General features: G+C 41.1%; 1 protein-coding gene across 1 annotated transcript; it reads right to left on the bottom strand.

The window, feature by feature from the left end:
• Positions 1-376: 376 nt before the first annotated feature.
• Positions 377-14,946, bottom strand: LOC308479853 (uncharacterized protein). Its single transcript, XM_081010824.1, has 7 exons — positions 14,772-14,946; positions 11,498-12,298; positions 10,817-10,879; positions 8,011-8,116; positions 5,089-5,215; positions 4,696-4,726; positions 377-1,939 (listed from the first exon to the last, which is right to left on the bottom strand). The coding sequence occupies exons 1-7, from the start codon at positions 14,872-14,874 to the stop codon at positions 621-623; spliced, it is 2,550 nt and encodes an 849-aa protein (XP_080866950.1). The 5' UTR covers positions 14,875-14,946; the 3' UTR covers positions 377-620.
• Positions 14,947-16,496: the final 1,550 nt, after the last annotated feature.

Here is a 16,496-nt window from a genome sequence, read left to right as displayed (position 1 = left end):
CTCCTGCCAACCTAGCAGCTCAAAAGCACACCCAAAGTGCAAGTAGATAAATAGGTACTGCTCTGGCGGGAAGGTAAACAGTGTTCTGTGTGCTGCTCTGGTTTCGCCAAAAGCGGCTTAGTCATCTTGGCCACATGACCCGGAAAAACTGTCTGTGGACAAACACCAGCTCCCTCGGCCAGTAAAGCGAGATGAGCGCCGCAACCCCAGAGTCGTCTGCGACTGGACTTAACTGTCAGGGGTCCTTTACCTTTATCTTTTTAGGAACACTGGAAGCTCTGCCACTGAGTTATGGCCCTTTCCCACATGCTGTCCACACAACAACCTGAATACAAAAATGCCTGCCATCTCTCACCTAAATTAAAATGACTTCCAATATGTTTAGTCAGTTTTAATTTCTGAAAAATAATTCAGAATTTATGTTGCCCAGTACGTATACATTTTTTTAAAAAAATCTTAAGACACATTACTACTATTCAACGGCTTTTTCGTCACAAAACTCAGATTGTAATTTCTCCATGTTTCATGTAAGCATATTCAAAGAATTTGTTTGGTGGGAAACAGAACCATCAACATTTGTGACAAGAGTTAAAATTATTCACCAAGATGTAAAATACCGATCATGGATTTTGCACTGTAGAAATCTTGGTCAATGGCTGGTCCACTTGTGATACTGTGGTAGAAGAAGGTGGCATGATAGCATTGTCAGGTTCTGACTTTAAAATATTCTGCGTCTGGTCTGATTGTGATATTTCAGTGGAGAAGGGCCCTGTGATAGCATTGTCAAGTACTGGCTTCGAAATTATCAATGCTTGGTCTACTTGTGATACTGTGGTAGAGTAAAGCCCTATGACACCACTGTCAGTTTCTGACATTGAAATTGCCAGTGCCTGGTCTACTTGTGATACTGTAGTGGAGAAAATCCCTATGACAGCATTGTCAAGTCCTGTGTTAGAAACTGCCTGTGTCTGGCCTGCTTGTGATACTTCAGTTGAGGAAGGCCCTGTGATAGCACTGTCAGGCTCTGACTTTAGAATTGCCTGTGTCTGGCCTGTTTGTGATGCTTCAGTTGAGGAAGGCCCTGTAGTAGCACTGTCAGGTTCTGACTTCAGAATTGCCTGTGTCTGGCCTGTTTGTGATGCTTCAGTAGAGGAAGGCCCTGTAGTAGCATTGCCAGGTTCTGACTTCAGAATTACCTGTGTCTGGCCTGCTTGTGATGCTTCGGTAGAAGAAGGCCCTGTGGTAGCATTGCCAGGTTCTGACTTCAGAATCGCCTGTGTCTGGCCTGTTTGTGATGCTTCGGTAGGCTCTGTGATAGCACTGTCAGGTTTTGGCTCTGAGATGGTTGGTTTCTTTAGTGTCACATCCTTTGAGGTACTTGGTTCTTTGACATCATATAAACAATGGTCTGGCTGGATTCCTTCCAATACTTTACTAGATCTTGTGAGATCATTGTCAGGTTTTGGCTCTGAGATGGTTGGTTTCTTTAGCGTCACATCCTTTGAGGTACTTGGTTCTTTGACATCATATAAAGAATGGTCTGGCTGAACTCCTTGCAATACTTTACTAGATCTTGTGAGGTCATTGTCGGATTTTGATTTTGAAATAGTTGTTTTCTTCAGTTGTGGTGACACATCATTAGAGGTACTCTGCTCTTGATTATCTGGCTGTTGTGGAACAGGAACCAGGTCGTTTTGGGGGGGCACAGTGCTGGAACCATTTTCCATGGTCACGGATTGTTGGGAAGAGATATCATCATGTACATCATCACGTACATCAAATAATGATTGTATGCTGTCACTGGACCGAGAGGGAAGCACAATCGCTCTGGATCTTATAGTCAAACCTCTACATGATATTTCTGAACTGCCTTCTGTATCAGAGCTGCCATATATTTCCTTCATAATAACAAATTCCTCTTTGGAACATGTTTTAGTAGCTGCAATGAAAAGGATCACATTATTCATTAGAAGTGCATGATTTAAAAAATGTAACCATATCATAAATTTATATTAGAACCTACTTTCAGCAGCCAGAGACACCATAACCAGACACTGGAGAGACCTGTCAGGAGTAAACATGGACCAATGGTACCAAATAGTATGGGAAACAGCCCTACTAGAAAAATTAACTAATAAACTGAAACTGACACGGGGACAAACAGAAGAAGACGCCTTCACCCCGGTATGGCTCCCCTTTATCACATACGCAGCCCAACAGGACAATGACAACAATCCACCAACAGCATACAAATCAATATGGCTAACCTGATCCAAAACACCCACCCACCTCACTCACACACGAAAACAAAGATCACCACAGCCAATCACAAGCAAACAATCACACCCTAGGCCAACCCCAACCTCTCTCACCACCAAAGGAACACAAGTGAACAACACAAGCAATGCTGACACCAAACTCTACATACATTAAATATAATAGAAACACCGCCACCCGACCCCACCCCCATCCATCTTCCCTCTCTCCACCCCCCCTTTCTTTTTTCCTTTTTTCCTTCTCCCCCTAATGCCTCAACAAATGAAACGGATTTGTAAAAATGTTACATGGGGGGGGGGGGGGAATACGAGGCATTACACTTACTTCTGTAAAACAAGAAAATCATTAATAAAATATTTAAAAATAAATAAATAAATAAATAAATAAATAAATAAATAAATAAATAAATTTATATTAGATAAAATGAGTTGGAACCAAAGATCTGAGGAAGGGGATGAGCAGAAGCTGTCTTTACCAGCCCTTCCTTTCACTGGCAGCCCCATGACACCCCTAAAATGACTCCCTCAAGAGATGGGGGACCCTGATGAATGGAGAGGGCTGTGGCACAAGGGATAGTAAAGGTCAAGGAGAAGCAGATTATGTGAATAGGAGTGCTGCTTACAGAAGCCTGATTTTCAGTGATTTTAGTGTATTTGATACAAGCATATGAGTTCAGTGTTCCTTCTACACATGTGCATGGACATAGCCAGGATTTATTTGGGTGGGGGGCAGGCCTTTTGTTCGGGGGAAAGAACCTCAGTTTGCTATGTATTTTTATTTATTTTTATTGATTCAGGGGGGCAGCTGCCCCCTCCCTGCCCCCCGGCTACTCCCATGCATATGTGCTATTTTTCCTGTGGTGTAACTAATTATTAATATTTTTGTGTATTCGTGAATTATTTGTATCTCACATCTTCAGCCCCTTGAAAGGGTCCTCACAGTAGATAAGAAAACATGCACAAGCATAAAAGGGCATCAAAACATATTTAAAAACTAAAGAATAAAGCAACAAAAGCAATTCAACTGATTCTTGCCATGAAACAAAGTAGCAAAGCCATAATAGAGATTTGCCTAGCTGTGGTGAGTCAGAATGGCAAACGCACCCCAAACTTAGGTAGGTTGCACCAAGGTTGCACCACAATTCATTACATTTGTCAGGCAAAAGAGAAATGGGACGAATAAAAGTAGCTGAAAGAGAAAAGAAAAGGAGAAAGCAATATAGGACAAAATTTTAAAAGTTGGTTCTAATTTGCAAGTTGGAGTTTAGGGTAGATGTATTGAAGACTCTCTTATTAAAATAATGATTATTGGCCAACTTTTCAAAAGCACATAACAGTGTGTGTCTGAAAAGCACCATTTTCACTATACAGTAACTGAAAGTGACCAGAAGAGCTAGAATCTGTTATGGGTTTTTTTGTATCCTCTTCCATACTGCAAACTTGTATTTTAAGTGTTAAATTTATACAAACAGAATACAGCTGTAAAAGGAACTGCGGGTTCTGAGTATTAATGAGAGAAAGTGTTGTTTTATTCCTTTTGGCACTTTTTTTGTGAAGAGATCAAGATTAGATGTTCCTCATAAGGAAGTCCATGCACTTTAGACAATATGGTCTCTGTGTAAGAGCTCCTTCTTGTGGATGAACAATACAACATGGTATGATGACTTCATCTGTTTGTTTCATCTATTTGTTTACGTTACATTTATTTCCTGCCCTACATTTATTTCCTGGCCTAAGCACCCTCAGTCATACAATATTATTGTATGTAGGTGTCAGGGAACTGCCATCAGTGCCGGAGGGAGAGAGCAAGCTCCAGAGGGATTCCAGAGAGCGTCCCGGGATTGGGAGAGGCAGCCCATCTTCTGGGGAAGAGAATCAGTGTAGCACCAGTGGAGAAGGGGGGCAGATGGGGGAATCGGTGAGGCGGTCCCATGACTCCTTGCCGGGGACCAGCGGGGAGAGTAAGGGTCCTCCGCTGCCTACGCCCTCCTTGCGCAGAAGGCTTTCGCGCAGAGAGAGTAGGAGGAGACTAGGCGTCAAAGAGCTTCTTTGCTGGAAGAAGTTTAAGAAACGCCCACTGATGGATTCTGCCAGCGACTGAGACAGGCACGGGTGAGTGGCTGTCCGGACAGAAAAGGTTCACTCAGGCAACCCAGCCAGGTGTTGGCACCGGCTTACGCACGAGCAACCCCTAGAACCATTACAGTAGGGGTATATCACATTGTTACCAAGAGCCTTTTCACAAAATGTTTTGCCTGAATCTAATTTTTCTAGCCTTTAAAAATAGACAACTGATAGTAGGAAACATGCCTTTCCATATAGTTAGAAGTTTATATGATTTCTACTTTGTTTTATTTTACAAGCGATGTCAGCAGTATAACAAATTTTCAAACTGCACTCTTAAGAAAAGTTTTAATACCTGTTGCCAATATTTGATTCTTCCTTGATTCCTGTGAGAAATAAACAGAAAGATTATCATCAAAGCACCATGATTATTATATTCAAATAAAGTACTTTCAACTGTAGCTTGCTTGGTTTATAGCTGGCTTGTAACAGACTCAGGAAGCCTCAGTATTCCTGTTCTAGTGGATCTTTCCCTGCTCCAGCCCGTTCTGCCGAAACTCACCTACTGAGACTTCTGCTCCAATGTAATTGGTTTCCTATGGCTCAGAGTTGCCATCTTACAGAAAGACCACCCTTGCTATACTAGTGCAAATGTGTTTAGGTTTCAGGTATTACCTTGGCCTCAAAATATTACCAGTGCAAATATGCCACATATATTAACAGTTCATTTTCCATTATTATATTTTACCTGTGGTTGTCCAAAATGAAAATTTTGTGAAAGAGAAATAGGCGGACAACACTGAGAAGCAGTGTGTTTCCATTCCTTTTTGGATTCTTCGCCTTTCAAACCAGCTTCAAGAAATGGAACAAATTGCCTGAAATGCATTTTAATACATAAATATTATGGTTCTCTTTGAGATAGATCATGAATCTAAAGAACTAACACGTAATAAAATTAAATAGCTAGGTTTTTAAAAATGCTTCGCTGGTATATTTCAGAGGTGAGAACCCTAAGGCCTAGGAGCTGAATGTGGTCCTCTATTCCTCTCTAGCTGGCCTTCAGAACTCTCCACAGGCCACGCCCCTCAATGACTCCAAGTGTTTTTGCCTGGCTGGAATGTGCTCTTGAACTCCAATGATGCCCCTTGCTTTTCTGGATAGAGGATACAAAGTGGTATGTGCTCATGGGTAAAATTTATATCTGTTGCTCCACTCCCTTTTATCTTTAGCCCCATCCACACTGGCGTGTGTCCCTCAGGATGAAAAGGTTTCCCCAGCCTTGGTATAGATGGATGAAAAAACACTTGGAAATTTTTAGGTGACCTGAATGATGAAAAACAAGTAGAGCCTGTGCAATAAAGCAATCTCTTAAAAAGCGGTATTGCAAAAATGATTTTGATAAAGACGAATAACTTGTACAATGATCAAGAAAATTGATTAAGGAACAATTCTGAGATTCTATTTAGTTGAATTTACTGTAATAACTATTTTTGCACTTTTTAATTTATGAAGGCCCCCCCCCCCAAAAATATATCAAGTAGGAGGACTTCAGTGGGACACATTTCTATTAAAGGTGTTTAGCTTCAGAGTGGTAACCCTCATCATAGCACCACGAGACAAAGGCAATATCTAATTAAGTCAATGGGGCTGCTGAGATCAAAGCTATTTGTTTATTTAAAATATTTTTATACCACTTGTAATTTAAAACTCACAAAGTGGTATAACCATACTTTGGGGGTGCTGTATCTTAATGCAGTGCCATGGCTGCTAGTCCCATGGCCTTCTAGTGAGTCCTGAATGCCAGCTGAGCAGTGGCTGGGCAATAGCTATGCATTAACATGGGAGCTCTTTTGTGGCTCCAAGGCGGGTGGGGGCAAGAGGAGGAGGACAAGCCCCCACTGCAGTGCACCTGTATTCAAAAGGCAGCTGGCAACATTGCCGAGGGAAGGAATAGAGACCACCACCACAAGGCACTGGCTCTGGTAAATTGCAGAACCCAAATTACACAAATGTATATTTTCCTGTAACAGGAAATGTAATCCCAGGGTTATTTGGATCTGGTTGGCAGATGTGCACCATCTTCTTGCAGAGAGGAGGGGAGCCATAATCATCTTTCTCCACCTGGGACTTAAAATGTTTGGTATGCTCATAGTCAAAGCGGCTCTCCATAAAACATTGTGCTTGTAGCCCTTTCCCAGTCACACTGTCCCCTCCTTGCCCCCTCCCACAAGGTTAAGGGACACCATCAGACTCTCCAAGTGTCCCTATTTTCCAGGGACATCCCTGATTTAGAGAAGGCGTCCTAGTTTCTGATTTGATCCAGGAATGTCCTGCTTTTCCCTAGGATGTCCATATTTTCATTGGAGAAAAGTTGGAGGGTATGGAATTGTCCAACGCCCAAGTCATCTGAAGACAATCCTGTATAGGGAAGTTTTTTTAATGCTTAATGTTTTATTGTGTTTTCATGTATGTTGGGGCAACCCAGTAAGATGTGTGGGGTATATATAGTAAAATTATCATTATGGAATGGGACGTCCCTATTTTCATTGGAGAAATGTTGGAGGGTATGTACCACCTACCCTGTGGAGAGGGAGGGAGGCAAAGGCAAAATCAAGTCCTGCTCCAATTGGATGGTCCATCTCCCCACCTGGGTAAAATTTCCACGTTATATAATTTATTTGTCTTAAAGGTAAAGGTAAAGGTAAAGGCCCCGTACGGGCCAGTCTTGCCAGACTCTAGGGTTGTGCGCTCATCTCACTCTAAAGACCGGGAGCCAGCGCTGTCCGAAGACACTTCCGGGTCACGTGGCCAGCGTGACAAGCTGCATCTGGCGAGCCAGCGCAGCACACGGAACGCCGTTTACCTTCCCGCTGGTAAGCGGTCCCTATTTATCTACTTGCACCCCCGGGTGCTTTCGAAATGCTAGGTTGGCAGGCGCTGGGACCGAACGACGGGAGCGCACCCCGCCGTGGGGATTCGAACCGCCGACCTTTCGATCGGCAAGTCCTAGGTGCTGAGGCTTTAACCCACAGCGCCACCCGCGTCCCATTTGTCTTAGTAGCTTAAAATTGTAAGTCCTCTTGGATGCCTTGGCAGAAGTGCAGTATATAAATGCAATCAATCCGTCAATAATAAAAATTCCCCAGTTCATGGAGATGTAAGAGGTGCGATACTCAACCAGTCCTTGCCCTAAGCCCCACACACCCCTATCGTGGAAACAGTACAGCAGGATTGTTAATTGTGACTGTCTGGTATGAATATATTATGTCAGTCCTTCCAGTCCATTTCCAGTCCATATTAACTTTTAAAAGCCCTAAACAACTTGCAGTAAGTTTACCTGAAGGATCACCTCCTCACATAAAACTGCCTCGACTTTAAGAACATATTTTGATGCCCTTCTCAATATACCACCACCAAACATGGTGCAGAGAGTGGCTGCTAGAGTGAGAGCCTTTTCAGTGGTGGCACCCTGGTTGTGGAATACTTACCCCAAAGAGACTTTATTCGTGGCGACACTGTGGTCTTTTTGGTTTTAATTTTAATTTTATTACTCTATTTTTTATTTATTTATGTCTTAAAACATTTAGTGCCTTTCAGATCTTTGGGATTTTTAAGATACATTGTTTAGAATATATATAACAAGATGAACTACTAAAACCTTTAAACCTACCTTCTATTATAGTACAGGTAACCTGCTGCTAATGCCAAAATAAACAGAGCTAGTCCAAAAATAGTGGCACATGCTATAAGGGCAGAAGTTACATGCGTCAAAACATCTAAATAGAAAAAAAATATTTTGAAAGTTAATAGTATGTACTCAACATTTACTTTGTGGGTGTTTCTTCTTTAAAAAATTACACTTCTTCTGTCACAAACCAGACACTTTGAATGTGCAAAGCTAATTAGACATTTATAGCAGCATATCCATGATACTGAACACAGGTCCCTTACACAGCTGCAAAGCAGAGTGATGTAGGGCAATTAAAAGTAGGTGGGATATGGGTGCTGACCTCTCTCCCTGTCCTTCACTTTTGACCATAACAATCCCTTCACAAAGTTGTGTTTTTGACCTTTTGACTCCAGTACCAGAAATAAACCCATCTAGCAGAAATTATGCCATACATCTAGGGCTGAAAGGAGGGGGGGGAAATGGGAAGAGAAGGGTCTCTTACTCCCTTCCTCCTGGGCTGTTTCCTCTGCTTTAAATTACCATCACCACTACTTTACAACAATCTATTTTTCCCCTATGGGCCAAGAGACAGATTACTTTAGAAGTATACATTTCATTCTGTAATTTGTCTCTCTGCCCATAGGATAGAAAAATAGACGGTGAGTCTTTGGTCAGCATTGGCCTTTTAAAATTCTGTTTAAAACATAGGTGAGTATTTAAAAGTAATATTAGATCTAGCTGTATTTTTTCAACAATTTTCAAAATCAGCCTCTACAGTACTTTAATACATTTGGCATAGATTGTTTTGCCAATATGACAGAATGCATGCTGGCGACAAATGTATTGCTCTGCTTTCTTTTGAACCACATCAGCAAGGCTAAGAGTAGGGTCTTGCCATCTGGGCAGCCCAGGACCTCCATACACACTGCTCAAGCTTGCACCCCAGGGAGGTCACTTTGGTGCTGCTAATACAGTGGTTTGACTTCACCCACGGAGGCGCACTCCATTGTCTCTCAAGGCAGACAGATGCCAACAACAAATTATTGCCATCTCACTGACAAACAGAACTAGGTTGTTTAGGCACATAACAGAACCAGCACTTCCCAAGATGACACAACATAGTGAGCAGGAGAATTGAAAATTAATTAAGGATATGTTTCCGTTTTTCTGCCAGATTGCAGGCCTGTCTATCTAACAAGGATTAAGATATTACCAATAAAACACTTATGGATTGTAAAAAAAGTACAGAATCACTCAAGGCAAGATGGCTTGCCATTGCAGGATGACTCATGGGAAGTGCTTCATGAATGAAATAATGATGATGATGATGATGATGATGATGATGTTTGTCTACTCCATCTCCAGCAAGTCTATCATATCAGTAGCTAGAACTTCAGAGACTAAGGCTAAGGTCTGTAGCAGAAATCCATAAACAGGGTCCTGTAATCAGCAAGGAACTCAGAAATTGCAAGGCTCAATATTATATTCCTTCCGCTTTGAGTGATATCAGCCTTACAGAATCTTCCAAGGCGTCCAAGATTATACAAGCTCTATTACTCAGGCCACAATCTAGCGCCATCAGCAGTATGGGGCACACTAACTCTTATAGTTATGCAACTTCATATACAGTATGTAACAATTTACTGATATGCCAAAAAGAGAAAGCACAGATGTTTAGAATTTGGTGTCAGACTAGAAATCCTTGAATACAATTCTTATTTATATTTATTTTTTATTTGTGTTAACATTTACAAGACATTTCCCAACTAAGAAGAGTCCTCAAGGCAATATTTAAAAAAACAGCAAAAAAAATGAAAACAAACTTAACATTAATTTAGCACTGCCGGAGCAAAACAAGGACAAAAGTGAGCAAAACCAACAACAAAGGCAGCAGCCTCAGCAAAACCAGCAGTCAGAGAAGGTAACTTTTCAATACTTAAAACCTGTTGGAAGTATTACATCCTTCCCTAAATATATGAAGGTTAATATGGGGCCAGACGAGCCTTTCATAACTTTGGCTTCACTTCCCCAAATAAAAATATTTTAAATATAAAGCAAACATGGTTTGTAGGACTGTCCTATGTTTAAAGAAATCTCAGCTGATCAATCAAGCTGGTTTTAATTTATTAATCTATTAAATCTGCATAAGTTTGCATTATTAAACATTTATTATGAAGCAAAAAATGCTTCCTTAGTGCAAGAGCATTGCCATGATTTTTGTTGGGGGGGGGCAGCCAAAGTTGTTGGGCTTTTCTTGGGAAGTCACAGGTAAAATACCCCTAAATAGGAGGGGCAGGCTTCTGCTGGGGGGTGACGGCAGAACCTCAGATAATGGAGTACTTTCAATGATTTTTAATAATATTTGTGAAGTCCCCCGCCTTGACTACGCCCATGCCTTAGTGTTTTGGATAATGGATACATATTCTGCAGTACCATCTCAAAAGAGGCACTTCCTGTGTAAGAGGGAATGACCTTTCTAAAGTGGTGTCTGCCATCTTCACTTTTGTAAAAGTACTCATATTAAAAATGTTTAACATGGGGGGGGGGGGAATACATTGCCCAATTACTCAGGGACGCTTTTAAAAACCAGGATCCATTTTAAGCTATGCCTCTAACTAAGGAGTAGATTGCAACATCCATTAGTGCCAGCCAGCATGGTCAATGGTTAGCAATGATGGGAGCAGCAGTCCAGCAACATCTGGAGTCACAGATTCCTAACTCCCAAGCTTGCTATCAATTAAATGTTATAGCCTTAACTCTATTTTACATGTAAATTATAGCATAAATAACAGCAGCGTAAACCTACCTACAGATATTGGTACCGTTTCTGCTTTTGCTGATCGTTTCGTTCTTCCAACAACCGATGGACCTTTAAAAATGTGTTTAAAGAGATATAACAAGATTGGTAAACTCTCTTCCGTATCAAGATGCTTTCTTACCATGAGTGCTTTTAGAGGCAAAATTCTAAATCCCTTATGAGCAACACTCAAGTATTTCTTTTTTATTCTCTTTGAGGGTTGCATGAGATATTTCAGCACTTTTGAGATGTAGACTGATGCCTTTGCTTCATCCATTTCTGAAGTAAATACTTCATTCTTCACACCCACAGCAGTTTTAATGGCTGGGAAGGTAGGACTTATTAAGGAAGGCTGCACATAGTAAATTGTTGATAAAACTTCTATTCCATTTCCCCCAGATTTATTTTCTTTAGCTCTGAGCCACTTGGCTAATTTTATTAATTTTTTGCTTCTGTACATTTTTATTTGAAATGCAGATTCCTTTATTTGTTGAATGTTGGGCATTACAGGTTCACGTGCTGAGAATATTTTCTGTTTGCTGGCACTACTTCTTTGGTAAGTAAATGCATGTATAAATGGAAACTTCTCATTTACATTCACAGAATTTTTAGTTCTTGTTTTCCATTTTTGCAACTTGATATTTTCTCTGATAGCAAAGCTTGTCCACCGCTGAAAACCTGAGAACTGACCATATTTTTCAAATCCCATATATGGGCTGCTCCATTCTCCATTTAATACTTTCTTCCCATCAGTCATTCTGAATTGTTCTTTATTGTAAATATTTGTGTTCTCTTTAGAAAAGACTCTTTCTTTGACAGAAGTGAATATTCTATTACTGTTATTCTTAGATTTTTTCTTTTGTAGTACTTCAGCTTCAGTAAGCACTTTTCCTCTTGGTATCTGTGGTTTTACTAACTTTATCACCATACTTTCTAAAACTTCCTGATCTTTTTGGAAATATGCTTCTTCAACGTTTAACATCATATTTGTTTGACATGCTATATAACCCAATAGTGACCCGGCTCCTATGGGTTTGTGCCTATTTTCAAAGTATGTGATTTGCAATTGCGCCTTTCTTTTAGTTTCAGATTTCTTTCTAGCACCATTCAAAATACTGTGCCAATTCACTTTTACTTCATAACCACCACATTTTCTGTTCAGAATATTCCTGAGTATGTGTCTTAAATATTTTCTTCTTCTCAGAATTAGTTCACTTCTTCCTAGATGTTTTCTTGACATGTGTACACTTATACTTCCATCTGTAATTGGATATGGATTTCTTTTATATAATATTACATATTTTAGCAACATTTTATGCTGATAGTTCCTGTAAGCATTCTTCCTAGATGTTTTCAAATTTGTTCTGAAGCTGCTGTAATTTCTGATGCCCCTTTTCTGCGTTGACTGGTCTAAGATCACATTTCCTGATGTTTTGCATGAACAATTTTTTGCCGCTGGTACTGATACTTGTTGATACTCTAGTACGTGTCCTGCAACAAAGCAAACAACAACATTAATTTAATTAAAATATTTTAAGCTGCACCAAGTTCTAGTTATTATAAGGCTAAAGTTCAGTTACGTATAAAGCTAATTTTGCCAGTGCACAGTTTTTTAGAATAGGGTTTATCAATAACTCCCTCAGTGCAGTGACAGAACGTTACAGTATGGCAGACTTTCATAAATTTATAGTGGCATTATGTAACATCATCACAACTGCTAAGGACTAGTTCATATGTGGGGGTTTTGTAGTAAGGTTAACACTTACTGGGAAATGATATATAATAAATTGAAAAGGATGTTCAAAATAACTTATATATATATATAAAAAAAAAACAGAAGCTTTTCTTTTAGGAATTATAGGGGAAAAACTACCTAAATTGTATAGAAATTTATATATGTTTGCTACTGCAGCAGCAATAATGTTACTTGCCTATAAGTGGAAAGAAGCAGGAGTCCTAGTAAAGGAAGAATGGATACAAAAACTTATGGAATATGCAGAAATGGTGAAACTTACCAGAAGAATAAGAAATCAAGATAACAAACTTTTTATAAAAGAATGGAAATGGTTTGTTGAATATTTACAGATAAATTGTAAACAGATAAAAAACATTAGCAAGATTAGTGTCATAACCTGCAGTTTTATAAGAGTATATATTTACAGTAGATAATTAAATGAGTAAGTTAAATTAACTTGGATATGTATAAGATATTAAGAAATAAAATTTAAAAACCACAGAAAGAGGGGGAAAGAAGTCAAATTTTGGAATGTCAAATTGATTGTAAAACTAATGAAATGTATAAATTTGAAAAGTATAAATAAAAAACTAAAACGACAACAACAACTGATAAGGACTAGGATTGTCCTAACTGTAAAAGCCACATGATGCCTTCTGTCTCTCTTTGTCATACATCATACTCTAGCTTGACACAGAGACACGGTGCCTAGACAGGGTCTCCATGAAGCTCCTGTTTTAGATGCTATGCAAAAAGGGGGACTTTTCCCCTCAGCATCCCTTTCACCAATAAGACCAGTAACCACTAATGGTGCATGTGGTGAGGCAGAGCCCCCCTGCTAAAAGAAGCATTGCTACAGCTTACCATGCTGCTGGAGCTGGGGAAGTAGCGAGGCATCGTGACCACCAATCTGCCACACCCCTTGGTGCAACCCCATGGCCCAGTGCAATCCAAGCCATGTCTGCTCAGAAGTAATTCCTATTGAACTCAATGTAATTCACTCCCAGCTAAGTGGCACCAGGATTACAGCCTTAGGCAGTGGTTCTCCTGCTGTTGATGGACTCCAACTCCCATCAGTCTCAGCCAATCACAGATAATGGCCTGGGATGATGGGCATTGTAATCCAACAACATCTGGAGTGCCACAGGTTAGACCAGGGGTCAGCAAACTTTTTCAGCAGGGGGCCAGTCCACTGTCCCTCAGACCTTGTGGGGGGCCGGATTATATTTTTTTGGGGGGGTGCAAGAGCACCATGAGCTCCAGTGGCTGCTTACCTGTGTCTTGCGAGCGGCAGGGGCTGGTGGCGGTGGAGGGATGATGAGCGGCACGTGAAAGGGCTCCAGAGAGGGGCTGGTTAAAATGGCAGCCACTCGAGCACTGTTGCTGCTGGCACCAACAAAGCCCAGCCCCCTTCCTCTTCTAGGCAGTGCGGGGAGAAGTCAGGAGGAGGGAGGGAGGAGGCGTCGCCACTCCCGCCATGTGAGGGAGAGGGAAAGTATGTGTGTGCTATCCCTGCAGCGATCCCTGGACCATCCGCAGACCAGATCCAGAAGGCAATTGGGCCTGATCCGGCCCGCGAGCCTTAGTTTGCCTACCCATGGGTTAGACGCTGAGGGAAGTTACAATAAATTATATTTCTAATCAGCTATCACAGCAGCCATTAAAATATACCCAAATCAAGAGGAAGGCCTGCCTATAAGGAGACTGGAACTGCCAGCAGTTCCCTATTTGGTAGGAAATAGAAAGGATAAACACGCTGGAAATTTAATATAGATTCATTTGAGGCATCTCAGAATTACTATTGGTTTTTTTCTTGTTTGTTTAATTCAGATTTGACTTTGTATCTATTTGAATTCCACCGTGGGTCTGGCAGTTGTATCTAACCTATAATGATTTTTGTTATGTCTGAAATACAAAGTTTCCTTTAATTCTCAGGTTTGAAAGTCAGAGAGTGACTCTAGATTTATATTGTTGGGAAATGGCAGTGCCTATGAAACTTGGTGAAGGTATTGAAGTCAATATATACCCCTGCCATGCTTATTGCATTGAGGGCAGGGCACTAAAACCTCAGCCCCACCAAATAAATGCTACCCATAACTTCAAGCCCATACCACACAGTCTTCCCATTTTTTCCTTTCAAATACCAGGGACAGGGTGGGGAAGGAAAGAGCCCCCTAGTTTCATTTCGCAAACCCCATTCCCAGCTGTGACTCTATGCCTTCCTCTCACCTGGCCACACTTCCCAAAGGACAAGCAGATGGCCCAGAACAGGAGACCCTGTGACTGGCACCAGAACCAGCAGTGTAGCCATGAGGGATCTGGTGCTCAGCATGGCTTCCTCCTGGCTGGTGTAGAGGTAGAGTTGTTGTAAATGGTATGTTCCACAGTCGTCGCTGCTGTGATTGTTGGAATGGAACAGTATGAGCGGGGCCTGACAGTTGAAAACAGTTGGAGCCTGCAGCTGTTATGGTTATGTTGTGCTTGGCTCAAAAGAAGTGATCAAGTCTCTCGTTAATATTTTCATTACCAGTTTACTGCTGCTACAGACCACCCTAAAGGGAGCAGCCTTTTCTAGAGCTTTTATCACACAGATCCATAGGGGAGCCTTTGCAACTCCCAAACACACTTGAATTCATCAGGCTGTAATAATCAGTGGGGATGCTGATAGGATGGGAAATCTCTATATGGAAATACAGAAGCAACTGCATCACCTACAATGTATTATTCCTCTGTGTGAGTACCTGGGAATCTGTGGAGGAGAGAAGAAGGTGGCAGGGAAAGATGAATGGCATTGCTGAGACACAATACCTCAGCAGTAAAGACATTACTAGCCTAGAAGATCAGGGACTGAAGTTTATGGCTGCATTCCTAGTCCCACTTGCCTGGAAGTAAACCCTATCAAACTCAATAGGATCTATTTCTGAATAGGCATGGTTAGGGTTGCACTGTAAAATACTGCGTAGCCCACCTAGTAAGCCCACACTGGAAAGATATGGCAACAGTAATGTCTGCAGCTAAGAAAAGCTTTCCTATTTAGGAGAGGATTTAAGATGGCAGAAAAGCTTGTGGTCCTGATTTTACAAAAGTATGGATTTCTGTTTGCCTGCTGAATCAGATTTAAGCAAGATGGAAACAATGAAAGCAGGAGTTAAAGCAGTTACCCCTCAAACTAGTTTGAAAAGCTATGTGGAAGCACAGCGATCCTGCCTAAATTAAGAACTTATTATCAAAGGGAAGATTGCCACAGAGGGATATGTCATATTGTTTAATGCTTCCAAGGGAAATAGAGAAAATATTTAGTACAAAACACATACCTTATTTCAATTTTCGTTGGGTTTCAAAGTCGTGTTGTTCATACTATTATGAGTTTTTGAGGGAGGCTGTATGCCTGAGCCCCCTTCTATTTCCTAGATCCAGCATGGATTCAATTCCTGGAATAGCCAGGCTAGCTTCACAAAGGAAGCGGCTCTGTGCTAGACAGCAAATGGGTGGGTCCCTCTCCCTCAACTTGCTGGTAGTCAGAAAGACAAGAGACAGAGTTAGAAGGTAGAAGCAAGGCTACAGGCTGGGCAGCTGGGAGATAGAACCATGCCTGATTTCTGCTGAACACTGAGGCTGTGGCTATGGGAAAAAATATACCCTCAGGGTCTTAATGCTGTGAACCCCTTCATCATAGGCTCAGGTTGTATATAAGTGTAAATAAACCATATATCCTAAAGACCCTGGGTAAGCACCTGGTCCTTCTTGAATCTCACACCGCTCAGAGATTGTGGTGGCATGCAAAAATATGTTAATGTTCCTTTACTTGCAAGAGGAATCACTCACTGATGAAGTTCTGCTAGAGAGATTCGGTATTGTTACTGGCTGGGAAAGAGAGAAACAGTGGAATATGTCCACGAAAGGAATGCTAGTGATCTCCCATACACTGGCACAAGTTTCTGCTGATGCTGATTA

The sequence above is a fragment of the Podarcis pityusensis genome (genome assembly GCF_964106645.2).
Source record: "Podarcis pityusensis genome assembly, chromosome: 6".
NCBI classification, from domain to species: Eukaryota; Metazoa; Chordata; class Lepidosauria; order Squamata; family Lacertidae; genus Podarcis; species Podarcis pityusensis.
This window is presented reverse-complemented; position numbering and strand designations above follow the sequence as displayed.

Bases quoted from the DNA above. Each gene is read 5' to 3' on its own strand.
- LOC308479853 (XM_081010824.1), bottom strand. From the start codon at position 14,874: ATGCTGAGCACCAGATCCCTCATGGCTACACTGCTGGTTCTGGTGCCA. The intron at 12,299-14,771 runs GTGAGAGGAAGG...GCTTTGTTGCAG, and splicing joins CCTTTGGGAAGTGTGGCCAG to GACACGTACTAGAGTATCAA. The intron at 1,940-4,695 runs GTATTAAAACTT...TTTTCATTGCAG, and splicing joins GAATCAAATATTGGCAACAG to CTACTAAAACATGTTCCAAA.